This window comes from Pogoniulus pusillus, chromosome 20 (assembly GCF_015220805.1).
Source record: "Pogoniulus pusillus isolate bPogPus1 chromosome 20, bPogPus1.pri, whole genome shotgun sequence".
NCBI classification, from domain to species: domain Eukaryota; kingdom Metazoa; phylum Chordata; class Aves; order Piciformes; family Lybiidae; genus Pogoniulus; species Pogoniulus pusillus.
Window position 1 is genome coordinate 6,492,439 of NC_087283.1, and position 13,218 is coordinate 6,505,656.

Consider the following 13,218-nt stretch of genomic DNA (forward strand, 5'->3'; position numbering starts at 1 on the left):
CCTGATTTAGTACCTTGTACTCAAGCAGAAGTCATGGGCTGTTAGGACAGAATAACTCTGTTCTGTTCTGTTATCAGTGCAAAGTTCTGTCCTTGACTCCAGATGGATGAGAAGGTTCATGTGTTGAGCTCAGCTTCTGCACTTCTGTTACTTATGAGTTGTTTAGCAGTTTTGTTTATTGCTTTGGTTTGGTTTTGGGCTTTTTTGACTTCTCAGGACTGTCCTCTTCTGTTGTACCTAAAAAGTTATGCAGGGCTTCAACCTCAGTCAGTACTAACAGAGTGAACTTAGGCTTCATGAGTATAGCATCTTTTCATGGGTTTTTCCACCAAGCCCACAGCTGAGATAGTTATGAATGGCATTAGCTGAGTTTTGCTAATAAAAATAGCAGGAATAGCAGAAGAAATTCCTCTGGGGCACAGGAGTTATATTCCATACCTTCTTAAAAAGATCTCTTTACAAGATTCAACGTGAAATACTGATGCTGTGGTTCTCTGCAACAGGCTTGTGCAGTTTCTTGTACATTTTGTCTGCTGCTTCTGCTGACATTAAAATGTCTTAATCTGTTTCTGATAACATCAAGTCAAAACCAGAGAACTGAAAGGGGAAAATTAACCAGTTTTCACTTGCAAACACGGGGCTTGTTGGAATGCAGACAGCAATCCAGAGCTTTTATGAGGTCACAAACATAATTTTTTTCTCTTTTTTCTTACAAAGTTTTCTCCTTTCTGCAGACTATGATGATGTACAGTAATGGCTTCTGGAAAGTGGCCCTTCTGCCATCAGCACTCTGTTGGAAGCACATAAGCACTTTATAAAGGAGTGCAGTGCTCCTGCTATACAAACACAGCTGCTCCAGGCCCCCTCCATTTATTTGCTATTATAGGAAACAACGACGACAAACAACAAAGAGCTGAGTTCTCTCTTGAGCTGTCCCTCAAGCTAAGTATTAAATATAGTTCCTTTCATGGTGTCCACAATGGTAGGGGAATGAAAGAGGAGGAAAAATCAGATTTCAAGCAAAACAAAAGATGTATTTACCAGTAGTGATTGTTTTTTATTTTAAAAGGTAAACTACTCAGGAAAAGAACTCAGCACTCTAAAAATAATCCTGTCTTCTGTCATGACTAACTACAAAACTCTCTGTTTTCTAAACAGAGGTGGCAGCTGACCTGCAGCTTGGTTTCTCTACTGAGGCATTTTTGTTGTTTTCTGAGAATGCTTTAACAATATAGTAGAGCTTCTGTCCACCTTTCTCCCTACTTCCTCATTGTAATCACAGTAGTTTAAAAGAATTAGCTTAGTCTTTGTGTATTTTCAGCTTTAAAATGGGATGCTCATTACGAGAAGTGTGAACTTTTAGGAGGACTTGGATCAAGAAGTACTGGAACTGTAATGCTGGTGGGTTAAATAACTTTGTGATTTAACGTTTTGATGTGAAATTTCTCAGTTCTGACTGACAGAGATGAGGGAGTTGCTAGAGTCAGCAGTGACCTGTACTTGAGATCTTATTTACTGTTCTTAAAATGCCACAAAATTAGGAGTTTCATTATATCGAGCGTCTATCATCCTACAACAGAGCTGAAGTTCTATTCAGCTTGTGCTGAGTGTTAAAAGAAATATTATTAAATGCTAGAAATGTTGTATAAACAGTGGAAAATGAATGTAATCATTTAGTAAATGTCTTTGATGGATTATTTGTTTAACCATTCAGTAATGCTGGGAAAAATCATAAGTCTTATTTATGAATGTACTTTAAGTAGCTCATTCATTTTAAACAGGCATATTTTACTGTTGGAAAAAAAATCTACAAATCTGTGCTGCTCTGAGCACTTTGCTGTAACTCAGATTAACCATTGTGCCTTTCCCAGAAATGTCATCAGATAGCACAGAGTTAACTCAGAAAAGCAAACCAGAATGTATTAAAAGAAGCATTTATTTATTGTCTAGGAGCTAATCAATCTTGGTTAGGCACATATACATCCAAGTGTTGGAAGCACAAATACTGGAAATAGGAAAAGAGTAACTTGTTGATAAGCATCTAGTTCTGAATCAGAACACTGGGTGAAGACACGACTGTCCATGTTTGGTGATGAGATCAAAACATGGATGTTGGTTTAGGCCAGGTGTGGCCCTGGAATGCCTTTGTCTCGCTTATCACAGCAGTTAGCTATTCCTGGCAGAAGATGGCTTTTTTCCCAGCAGAAGACATCAAAGTCTGAGAGGCCAGGAAGAATTATTTGTGCAACCCAGAAGTCCATTCAGTGATACAACTGCAGTCCTCCCCCAACACCTTACACAACAGCAAACCGAGTCATCAATGTTAGCCCCTTTGGAACCCAGTGTGTGGGTGAGAATTCCACAAACAAAATACTGGGGACACTATGACAGGTTTGTCTTCCTCTCTATCCAGCAGGGACACACTTTTGGTAAGCTGTGTCCTGGCACTGGTACTCAGTGTATGTTGTCCCAGGTAATTAAGGGAGTAGTGACAATTGTAAAGCTGTAGAACAATTGCTGCAGCCAAGTCTCCATCACTGGCAATGCAAATAATCTGTAGAAACACTGCAAATGTAACCAAACCATCATTCATGCTGAAATGCAGCCCCACTGCAATACAACTGGGCTGCTCATACATGTGGCGTTGGGAACTACACCCCACCTAACTGGCATCACTAGTAAAAGAGAAATCCACTGGCCCCTAGCCTTTCTAATCTCTGAGGACTGGCTAGAAAGCAAAGGACTTCATCTCTTACTAAGTTTACCCCTGCTTCACGCAACACCAAGCTGGAAAGCAGGATTTGGTTTTGGAATGTGATGAAGGAATAAGTTTATTTTGCTCTGGATCACGTAGCACCAAAGTTTTAGGAATAAAAGGCAGGAATGAAGAGTATAGTCTCATTAGGGAAGGAGAAGGGTCAGCCTAGGGACATTTGTTCTATTCACTGTAGCGTGCTCTTTTACCAGAAAATAAAATGCTGCTTGTAGCAATACTGAGCTTCACCTTATTAGTGATCTGATAAATTTTTGCTTTGAAGAGAACTATGTATAAAAATTAGCATCTTTTTACTCAGCATTTCTGTTCCCCAGGGATAAAACTGCTATTTACCTGAATGACATTACAAAAAATGTCTATTTTATTATTTTTTCTTGTCCTTTTTTCCATTCTGTTACCTGTCAAAACCAAAGTACTCAGAGAACATAACTGAATTCTGTCCTCCGTACTCAGCATTTCATCTTTTCAGAGTGAAACAGTGGATGAAAGCCATGAGACCATCACAGCAATCAGCAGGAAGAGCAATCCTCCATCCCTAGCAAGATGCACAATGCTGTACTTTCTTGGCTTTGGTCCACAGCCCTGAGCTCTGAACCACTCAACCACTTCATTCAGGCTATACTGCTGAGGTTGGTACCCCAGTTCCTTTCTGGCCTTCTCCATACTAAAATAATGTGTGACACCTGTTTTGTAAACCTCTGTGCGAGTGAGGAGAGGCTGAAAATTATAAACATGTCCTACCAGCAAATGAACTACTTCAGTAAGGAATGCAAAAAAATAGACAACAGAAAGAGGCAGGCGACAGGTTGGGAACTTGTAACCCAAACCTTCCACCAAGGGCCGGAAAAACTCAAAGTTATTTACAGGCCTGCCATCTGAAATAAAGTAGGCTTGGCCTGCAGCTATGTGCTTTTTGTTAGCTTTGAGGGCCTCAGAGGCAAGAATGTGAGCCTGAATTAGATTGTCTACATGTACAAATTCTACTAAACTCTGTGGATCTCCATATACAAATTTAAACAGTCCCCTTTCAATGTAGCTAACTATTCTTGGAAGATGTCTTTGTTCTCCAGGTCCATAGATGCCTGCTGGTCGGAGAGCACAGGTCCTTAATATACCTTTCCCGTTTCTAAGCTCAGCGCCATTTGCCTCCAGCACCTTCATTTCAGCTACAGATTTGGTCCGGGAGTAGTGGTCTGGATGAAGGTGAAGAGGTAGGTAAGGCAGAGATTCATCCCCGTTTTCTATAACCTGGCCTCCAAATACCACATTATATGTGCTTGTGTAAACCAGACTCGACACTCCTCTGCTCTTGCAGGCTTGGATGACATTTTCTGTGCCTTTCACATTAACGTCTTCTATCAGTTTCCAGTTCAGCTGCTCCCTTCCAGACATTCCATAGGAAGCGATATGGAATACGCAGATTACATCTCTGAAAGCCTCTTCCACTTCCGACAGGCAACAGACATCCCCTTGCACGAACTTTATTCCCTCTGGCACAGTTTGAAGTGGCTTCACAACATCAAAGAGAATCACATCAACTCCCTTTTGGTACATGGCACAGCCTAAACTAAAACATGATAGAAACCGTATGTTAGTATGCATAGCAGAGTGATGCATGAAACATTTCACCTGGAGGTTAAGAGAAGTCTATGATTTTAATGCTGATTTTGGGTCTTTTAAATATTGGGTCTTTTAAATATTCAGCCATCAGTTATGGGCAAGATTGGGCTGTGGTACTTAGATGCTAAACTAATTTCTTAGGCTCCACCAGAACTTTGGACACACACCAAAAAAAAAAAAGGGAACAAAGAGGTGGAACTTCTGTAAAGGAAAAATCTGAACAGAAATAACTGCTTTCAGCAGTTCTGAGGAAGAAACCAGCTATTTTTCTGCTTCTGTCCCCTACAGACCAGCAACAGCAAACCTTTCAGATGTAAACCCGTAGCCAAGCATTTAAAACATCCCCATGTATTGTTTTTATCTTACTGCTTTTGTGCCATCCCGATTGTGTCAGGACAATACATTGGGTTTGTCACTGTTTGAATTTTATGGAGAAGAGGAATGAGTGAGATGCTTCAGAGATGAATCCTTTGCTGCACGCCTACATTTTACTTCACAGATATAAACACAGGTATTGACACTGTATAAATCCAGCATTCCTCTAACTGCTGTACTTCCATAGTGCTTAAAGGGGGAGACTGGAGGAAGAAAAAACCAAACAAGCAGAACTCAGATGGGTGTCTTCTGAGATTATTTTTTTCCCCACTTGAATGTTCACGACTGTAATCTCTCTCAACTATGTAAGTAGTTACACATCTGAAGGTACTCCAGAAGGTAGTCCAGGGCTCAAAATAGGATTTTTTCTTTACATGATTTAGCTTGTAGATCCCTCTACAGTGAGGGGAAATGCTTGAGCGTGTCCAGAGAAGGGCGACGAGGCTGGGGAGAGGCGTCGAGCACAGCCCTACGAGGAGAGGCTGAGGGAGCTGGGATTGGTTAGCCTGGAGAAGAGGAGGCTCAGGGGTGACCTTATTGCTGTCTACAACTACCTGAGGGGTGGTTGTGGCCAGGAGGAGGTTGCTCTCTTCTCTCAGGTGGCCAGCACCAGAACAAGAGGACATAGCCTCAAGCTATGCCAGGGGAAATTTAGGCTTGAGGTGAGGAGAAAGTTCTTCACTGAGAGAGTGACTGGCTACTGGAATGGGCTGCCCGGGGAGGTGGTGGAGTTGCCATCCCTGGAGCTGTTCAAGGCAAGGTTGGACGTGGCACTTGGTGCCATGGTCTAGCCTTGAGCTCTGTGGTAAAGGGTTGGACTTGATGATCTGTGAGGTCTCTTCCAACCCTGGTGATACTGTGAAATGGATTTCACTGAAATACATACCTTATTAACAACTCTAACCCTAAAACATCACTGTCCATAGAAACAAATGCATTCCTGAGAACAGAGAGCAGCTGGGGTATTTCATCTACACACAGCTGCGCATCTCTCTCACTATTTGCAGGCCATGGCCTACTGTCAAAAGAAAGATCTGCATCCAAGCGCAGACCTGCTGTTGAGGGTACGCTGAAAGAGGATGAGCTAAACCCCCACTACAGAGGTGACCAGCCAGCTAAAAACCTCCGCAGCCAGGCGAGGCTTGACATTTGGAAACATGGTAACGTATTTACTTAACATTCAGCAGCGAGTCTCGCTTCTAAACAAACATGTTTTTCTAAGATAAGATGGGGTGCACTGGATCAGGCAGTTCTGTCCCCGTGCTCTCCTGCAGCTGTTGCCTCACCAGCAGCAATCTCTTGCATTGACTCTCGCACGTAATGATCACTTGAGGCACTAACCCGAAGCCAAAGTAGCCTCCTCCTCCAGTAATGAGCACTGTCTCCTTGACAGCAGTTTCGGCTCCCATCTTCTTTCCTTTGGCACCGGTTGTGGAAATTGACCTATAAAACGCGTTGTAAAAGTGCACATCAGAACCAATGGGGTTTAATGTTCAGTTAGTTACATTCTGCCATTCACAGGTCTATGTCGTGGTTTGGTTGGAGCCCTTCCTTTCACCATCTGCTAAGCGCAGTCCGGCGGCATTGGGCCCCGGTGTTGCTCAAAAACTGAGGAAAGAGGAGTGTTACAAAAAGAAAGCTGTCGTTACCGAACGCCGGCAGCGCCTTCGCCTTCCCTCCCCGGCCTTGTTCTGCGCCTATTCCCTGTACGCCGACTGCCGGCGGAGCGCTGCGAGCGCCATCGCGTCCGTCGGCACGGCCACCCCACACCGGGCACGGCCCTCTGCCGCCGAGCCCTGCTCAGAAATGCCCCGCCGGGAGCTCAGGCCGGTTCCGCGGGCGAGAAGGGGTCCCGGGGGCAGCTGCCCAGCCGAGGCTCCTGCCCTTACCTGCTCCGCGGCCGCAGCCCTCCCGCAGCTCCGCCGCTGGGCCTCACGGGAAATGGAGTTCGGCGGCGGCCGGGCGGCAGCGTGGGCCGGGCCGGGCCGGGAGGTAAGCAAGGGCGGTGCGGGGAGTAGGCGGTAGGTGCCGGTGCGCGTCGCTTAGCCGGGGGTTGCCGCGGTGCGTCAGTTTCTCTGGCCGGGAGATGCCGTTTCCCCCATCCCTTCCCCAGCTACACTTGACCAGAGGTTGGCTCACAGCGTGAGGCACTTTAAACCTGTGAATCTCCTGTTGTCCTCGAAACCTGAGCGCTTCCCCGCTGTGTCACAGCCTGGTGCTGGCACTTTGCCCACAGCGTGTGTGTTCCCAGGGGTACGACACTCTGCAGAGATGCGGGATGGCTGAGGCTGTCCTTGAAAGCCACAAGTCCTGGGTGTTTCGGGTGGGCAGGGGAGTTTCCGCCTCGCTGCTGAACATGCGAGAAGATAGCGCAGCAGTGTCTGAATAACCCTCCCATGCCGTAGAATCATTTCACTTGGAAGAGACCTTTAAGATCACCGAATTTCAGGTGAGCTGTGCCCTTGCAGCACCTCAGTGCCAGGAGCGTGGTTCACGCCTCGCAAGCCTGTACCACACAAGGCGCTAACAGCAGCCTGCTGTGCCTGGTGTGGAGGCTGAAAGGGACAAACGGCACAGAGTGCTGGCCAGCTGCAGCAGGGCTGCTGCCCCAGAGAAGCATCCCCTGCAAGCTGTGAGACAGCCGTGCTAGGAGGCAACAAAGGACTGCGTGATCACAGTCTGGTTTTGTGCTGTTTTCCCTTTTCCTTTTGCAGAAGTGCAAGCCACCTGGGGAATGTTAGAGAAGCCAGAAAAATGGATTCGGTGTCAAAACTGCTCAAGACACACGAGTTTCTGTTGTGGAAAGCCTTGACAGAAGTAGGCTCCCTATGCTGTGTTTTTGTTTTGATTGATGTCTGGTAAGGATTAAAAGTGAACAAATCCAAAAAAGAATTCTCTGAGCATTAAAGAAGTTTTTTTTTTTAGCAGTTATTTCTTGCTGGTGAACCTCTGTGGCTCTTCAGGAGCAATCTCAAGCGTTGAGCTTGTGCTGTACAACCTATGGAGAGTTGCTGCATGTGTGCAGAGCACATCTGGGTTGGAGGGCATCCTGCAATCATAGAATCATAGAATCAACCAGGTTGGAAGAGACCTCCAAGATCATCCAGTCCAACCTAGCACCCAGCCCTAACCAATCAACTAGACCATGGCACTGAGTGCCTCATCCAGTCTTTTCTTGAAGACCCCCAGGGACGGTGCCTCCACCACCTCCCTGGGCAGCCCATTCCAATGGCAAATCACTCTCTCTGTGAAGAACTTCTTCCTAATATCCAGCCTATACCTACCCTGGCACAACTTGAGACTGTGTCCCCTTGTTCTATATATCATAGCTGATTTCCCTGTCTGCATGGGCAGAAGAGTGGGTTTGAGTCAGCCTTAAGTCATCCCTCAAAATGCCTTTCAGAGATATAACCAGTGGGGTGCTCACAAAGGTATGAGTATCCTAACTTGGAAGCAGAGAAATCACATATCCCTAAATACTAAACATGAGAGTCCTATGGCTGTGCATTTACCTTCTGGATTTATCTACAACATCTCAGCCTACTGGCTGAAGATTTTTAGAAGAATTTCTCAAGTATCTAATCACCCAGAAAGTACAAAAGGACCTTGAGTTTTGCCTGAGATCTGCTAAGACAAAATATTTTATCCTTGAGGAGTCTCACAATGGACTGTGACAGTTGATGTCTGATTTCTGAGCAAACAGGTTGTGCTGGAATGGAATACAGCAGAATTGCAGAACAGTTGAGGTTGGAAGGGAATGTAAAGTACTGCCCAGTTGAACTCCCTGCACAAAGCAGGTTCAGCCAGAGGGGTTACCTGGGACAGTGCTGGTATTGAGTATCTCAAATGAATGGAAACTTCATGTGTTCAGCCACTTTCTCCCAACAGCTTAGAGAGCTTTGTGCTATCTGAGCAGTGTCCCTGACCTTGCACTCCATGCTGTGTGGGTAAACACTTGTGTTTGAATAGGCAGCTGTTAACCTCAGGATTGTGCTTTGTCCTCTGGACTTCGTGAACATCCATGCAGTACGGATTGCAGGATTGAGACCTCTCTCTGTTTCAGCATTTTGCCTCTTCTTGCTTTCTGCCTTGTGTTTTACCTACAATGAACAAATTGTGTCAGATTATCTCATAATTAGAGTAAATGTTATGAATGTAATGTGGTTAAGAAACTGCAAAGCTTCTGCTCTTAAGCCATTTCAGTTTTATTTCTCCTTATAGGAAACATTCCTTTTTTCACTTCAAAGAATAGTAAGGCACATTTATTCCTTCAAAATGGTGACATCCCTGAAAGCTGTGGGTAAATATTTTCCTCATTTTACATTGACAGGTTTGATGTTAAGCTTTGACACTCTCAGATCTCATCATTTTGCACAAGCCTTTTGTTCATGCACTTTTATTTCCTTTCAGGTACTGCTTCTCCTAAGACTTTATGGACTTTCTGAAGGTATCATCAATACAACTTCCAGTTCTATTTTATATAATGGAACATTTGTCCTGGGATTTTTTATTGTTTGGTTGTTTTTTTAAAGCCTGTGTAAGCCCAGTCTCTGTTAGGCATTTCAGAGCATGCCTTGCATATACCCTAGCATACAGAGAATCTGTGGTGCAGTCGCTCATACAGAGATCTCATTGATATGTGTAATTGCACACTGGGGCAAGATGTGTCAGGACAGAAGCATGTGCAGTGGAAATGAGAGGTTATATGCCACAACCTGAGTTGGAAGGAACCTGAAATAGGCTGCAAAAAAAAAATCCTTAAATCAGCAACTAAACAGAGCTAACTAAGCAGATGTAAGGAATAATGCAAGTTAGAGAGAACGAGCAATGAAATCAGTAATTGTTCTTTCATAGGATGTTAGTTCATCTGGTTCCCTTTGCAATTTAAAATACTTAGCTAGTAAAATTATTTTTGTCAGCCAAATACAAAGTGTGCCAACAGTACTGACTTGGGAAGCAGAGCAATATTTCATCTGGGGAAATAAACCTTAGTCTACTGTTTTGGGGTTTTTTTTTGCAGCATTTGATTGATTTTAGTATTACTTAATTATGCTTTTTTGTGTTTTTGATTGGACAATAGGGTGAGGGAAGAGAGCAAGCCTTCAAACTAGGTCAGAGCCAGCCACATTAATGGTTCTACTGAAACATAAACCCCCAGTTGGTAAGAATAGCACTAAAAAGTTGAAAGCAGCACTCACATTGTGAGAGCATTATAATGCTCAAAATTAGAACCAAGCATTCAGTCTAGATTACACTGGAATATTTTTAAAGGAGGATGTGGTTATGGATGAAAATGCTAATCTGAGTTTTATTCAGAGGTTTCTTGTGTGACCTTCAGAAAACTGATTTCAGTTCTGTAAGAAAGGGATCATTGCACTTCTTCGCTGCCCAAGGTTGCAGTGGTGCTTGTTTCAGTTGTGTTTCTGAAGCTCAGATCAAAGATGTTGTACCAATATCAATAAGTCAGGAAATCAATTGTATGGGGCTTAGAGAGTTTAGGCAAATATGCAACTTAGACACTCTCAAAGTGTTAACACTGACTTCTTAGGACACCTGTTCACAGTATTGCTTGTGCAAAGTGTCATACATTTGGTGACGTGGAGATGTGAATTCCAGTAATGGAAAAACTTATCCTGTCTCTTCAGTTTTGAGGAAGGAAAAAGATTTAAACATTAACTGCATTCACTGTTTAGTGAACACTGTTCACTAAGGCTGATTGAAATTGTTCATCTGAACAGCTGCTTTATATCACTTTCCTAATCTAATTCTTCTGCTTTCTCATTTTAGGAGATATGATTTCATAATGATTTCCAGTCCTGGCTAGAAGTGGGTGTGGGAAGTGATGGATTTGTTATCAAAACAGGAATTTGCAAAATGAAATGAAAGGTATTTTCTACTCATCAGAGCTCTTGCAAAGAGTCAAACTGGCTGCAGGGTATTTTGAGATCCTTGGGTGAAAGTAGAAGTGTGGTGTATGTGGCACTGAATTTTTTGCCTATACTTCCAATACTGTAAAAAAAGTAAATCTCTGTTTTATTTTAGTTTTGGGATCGTTGTTAATACAGATGCAGATTTGGGGGTGAATGTTTACCTGTTGCTAGCAGATTCCTCCTCCTCCTCCAGTTCCAGAAAGAAGCAGGATCCAACAAACAGCCTGTAGAGGCACTCAGCTGTGATGTTGGCAGCAGGTCAGGGCCCTCCTCACAGGTTTCTGTGCCATGCTGTTAGGAGCCTTTCAGAGCCTCCTTTCACCAGGTGATGGCAGCAGCTCTGGCTTGTGACGTTGGGTGTAGAAGAGTGGAGTCAAATCTTCAGGAGGTACAAACTGCTCAAACTTTGGCTGTTTTCACCCCAAAAGATCAGATTGGACGAAAATATTATTTTCCAGCCAAACCAGCTTCTGAAACTGTCTAGATGATTCCTTTTGCAGTTACATATCCTCCAGTATGACCTGAGAGATAGCTGACATCATTAACATCAGTGTTATATTTGATGTCATGGCACTAGACCTTATGGCTTGGTTACCTGGTAGGTGTTTTATGCAGCATATGTGTACTGTGTCTTGTAAACAACAGGATTACACAGGTCAGCTTTCCTTTGGCAGAGCTGAACAACCTAAACACGGTAGTCTTGAATTTTATGGGTGGGTTTCACCATGGTCATCTTTGGTGCATTAGTTACAAAAAATCAATATTAAAAAAGACACTGAAAAATGCTTTGAGTTATTTTTGCAAGGATTCTGAAAGAGCAAGACAAAGTGGTGCATGCATTCTGTGAAGTCATCAGAAGCGAACTCCTTTTTCACTCTGTAAATGCAGATGATTGTATTTTCAAAAGGACTTTTATTTATCCTAAAAGGAAGGGAAGAAAGAAAGGTTCCCTGGTTTAGGATGAGTGAATGGTAGAGCTCAGGACTGGGAATAACCTGTGCTCTTCCCTTTTGTTTTGGTAACAAATAGCTGTTCATGGTCTGCGTGTCTCTTTGGCCACTCTGCAGCACCCACTGGTAAGTGATTTCTCAGAATGAGTGAATGAATCTTAATCATAGAATCAACCAGGTTGAAAGAGACCTCCAAGCTCATCCAGTCCAACCTAGCACACAGCCCTATCCAGTCACCTGGACCATGGCACCAAGTGCCTCATCCCATGGAGCTAAACAGGGTCCCAAAGGATTCTTAACAGATACTCCAAAGCATTTCAAAGTGTCTGAAGTGGGTGGTTGATTCAAGTGTTTATTTTAAGCTCCCTTAAATGTAACAGGTTAGTTTGTCATTTGAACTGATTTATTACTTGATATTGTGAGGTGCTAATATGTGTTTGCAAAATATGTTGCAAACATATTAGTGCTTCACAGCATAAAAGGCTGTTATCCAATGTAATCGCAGCACCCGAGAGATAAAAAGACAAAGTTTAGCACATGCTATAACTGCATGAATAATTTCAGCAGTGCAGAGTAGGCACACAGGGCTGCAGGGACTAAAGAGAGTAAGCCTCTTTGTACCTGAAAGGATTATACTCTCTAAAAGGTAGTACATTAAGAAACATCTTGTGAAGAGACATTCACAGATGTTTTTGCTCTCAGAGCTGGGGGGCAGATGTGTCTTGGAATGCAGTGCTGAATGTCTTTGAGTCAGGGTTTTTTTAATGTTAATCTTCTTGTAAGCCTAAATAGGCAACTATTTAGGTATTTATATACTTACACTTCAGTAACTGTCTGATTTGGTTTGAAGTGTGATTGATGTGCATCCAACTCCCCTTATTTACCACGCTGATAACAAGGAATGCCTTCCCTGTTGTAGTAACTTCTAATTTAATTCAGCTATCCGTAGACTTACAGAAATGTTACCCTCCAAGCTAGCAAACCCAAGGAGAGCTTGTTCTGCTATGAATCATTAGCACTAATAATTGAACATCTGGATGGCCGTTGGAGATGTACTACTTTGATCTTTTAGAAAGATCTAAAGGATCTTTTGGCTTCACAGGCAGCTAATCATGTGCTATCCCATACATACAAGAAACTCGAGGCAAAGTGTGATCTTTAATCTGTACTTTGTACTGTGTTAATTTTCTCTCTGTGAATCTGAAGGCTGCAAGTACTGGTGATAATGATGAGACAAATCAGCAAGAGCACCAAAGTTTGAATGTGTTAGAGTGCTTCTGTGGGTCTGTCAATGGCAGCTGCATTTACTGAGGTGGAAAGGAAATGCTTTTGCTGAGGAAACACTATCCATCTTCACACTTCTGGTGATTTCATATTCATGATGCAGTGTTCAAGGTCTAAGTGGTGGTCTTCCCATTTTCAGACACTTAGAAAGCTGGAAAACAGAGCAAACATTGGCTTTAGCTTTGTAGTAGCCATTTTAGTTCTGTGGTTGCAAAAATGAAGTAATTTTGCAGGGGAAGAAATAAGAATTGAACATGTAAGCAAAGGGTAAACAGTGTGGGGA

At 43.3% G+C, this 13,218-nt stretch overlaps 1 protein-coding gene across 2 annotated transcripts; it reads right to left on the reverse strand.

Annotated features, from left to right (window-relative positions):
- Nucleotides 1-1,918: 1,918 nt before the first annotated feature.
- On the reverse strand, nt 1,919-6,830 carry SDR42E1 (short chain dehydrogenase/reductase family 42E, member 1). Of its 2 annotated transcripts, none has more exons than XM_064159768.1 (3): nt 6,661-6,830; nt 6,113-6,214; nt 1,919-4,343 (listed from the first exon to the last, which is right to left on the reverse strand). In XM_064159768.1, exons 2-3 carry the CDS (start codon nt 6,178-6,180, stop codon nt 3,242-3,244), a joined length of 1,170 nt encoding a protein of 389 aa, XP_064015838.1. In that variant the 5' UTR covers nt 6,181-6,214; nt 6,661-6,830; the 3' UTR covers nt 1,919-3,241. The 2 variants fall into 2 exon arrangements, with proteins under 2 accessions (XP_064015838.1, XP_064015840.1); XM_064159770.1 differs by lacking the exon at nt 6,661-6,830 and adding an exon at nt 6,421-6,529.
- Nucleotides 6,831-13,218: the final 6,388 nt, after the last annotated feature.

Coding starts and splice junctions, on each gene's coding strand:
- SDR42E1 (XM_064159768.1), bottom strand. CDS start 6,180: ATGGGAGCCGAAACTGCTGTCAAGGAGACAGTGCTCATTACTGGAGGA. Junction 4,344..6,112: donor GGAGGCTACTTTGGCTTCGG/GTTAGTGCCTCA, acceptor ATCATGTTTTAG/TTTAGGCTGTGCCATGTACC.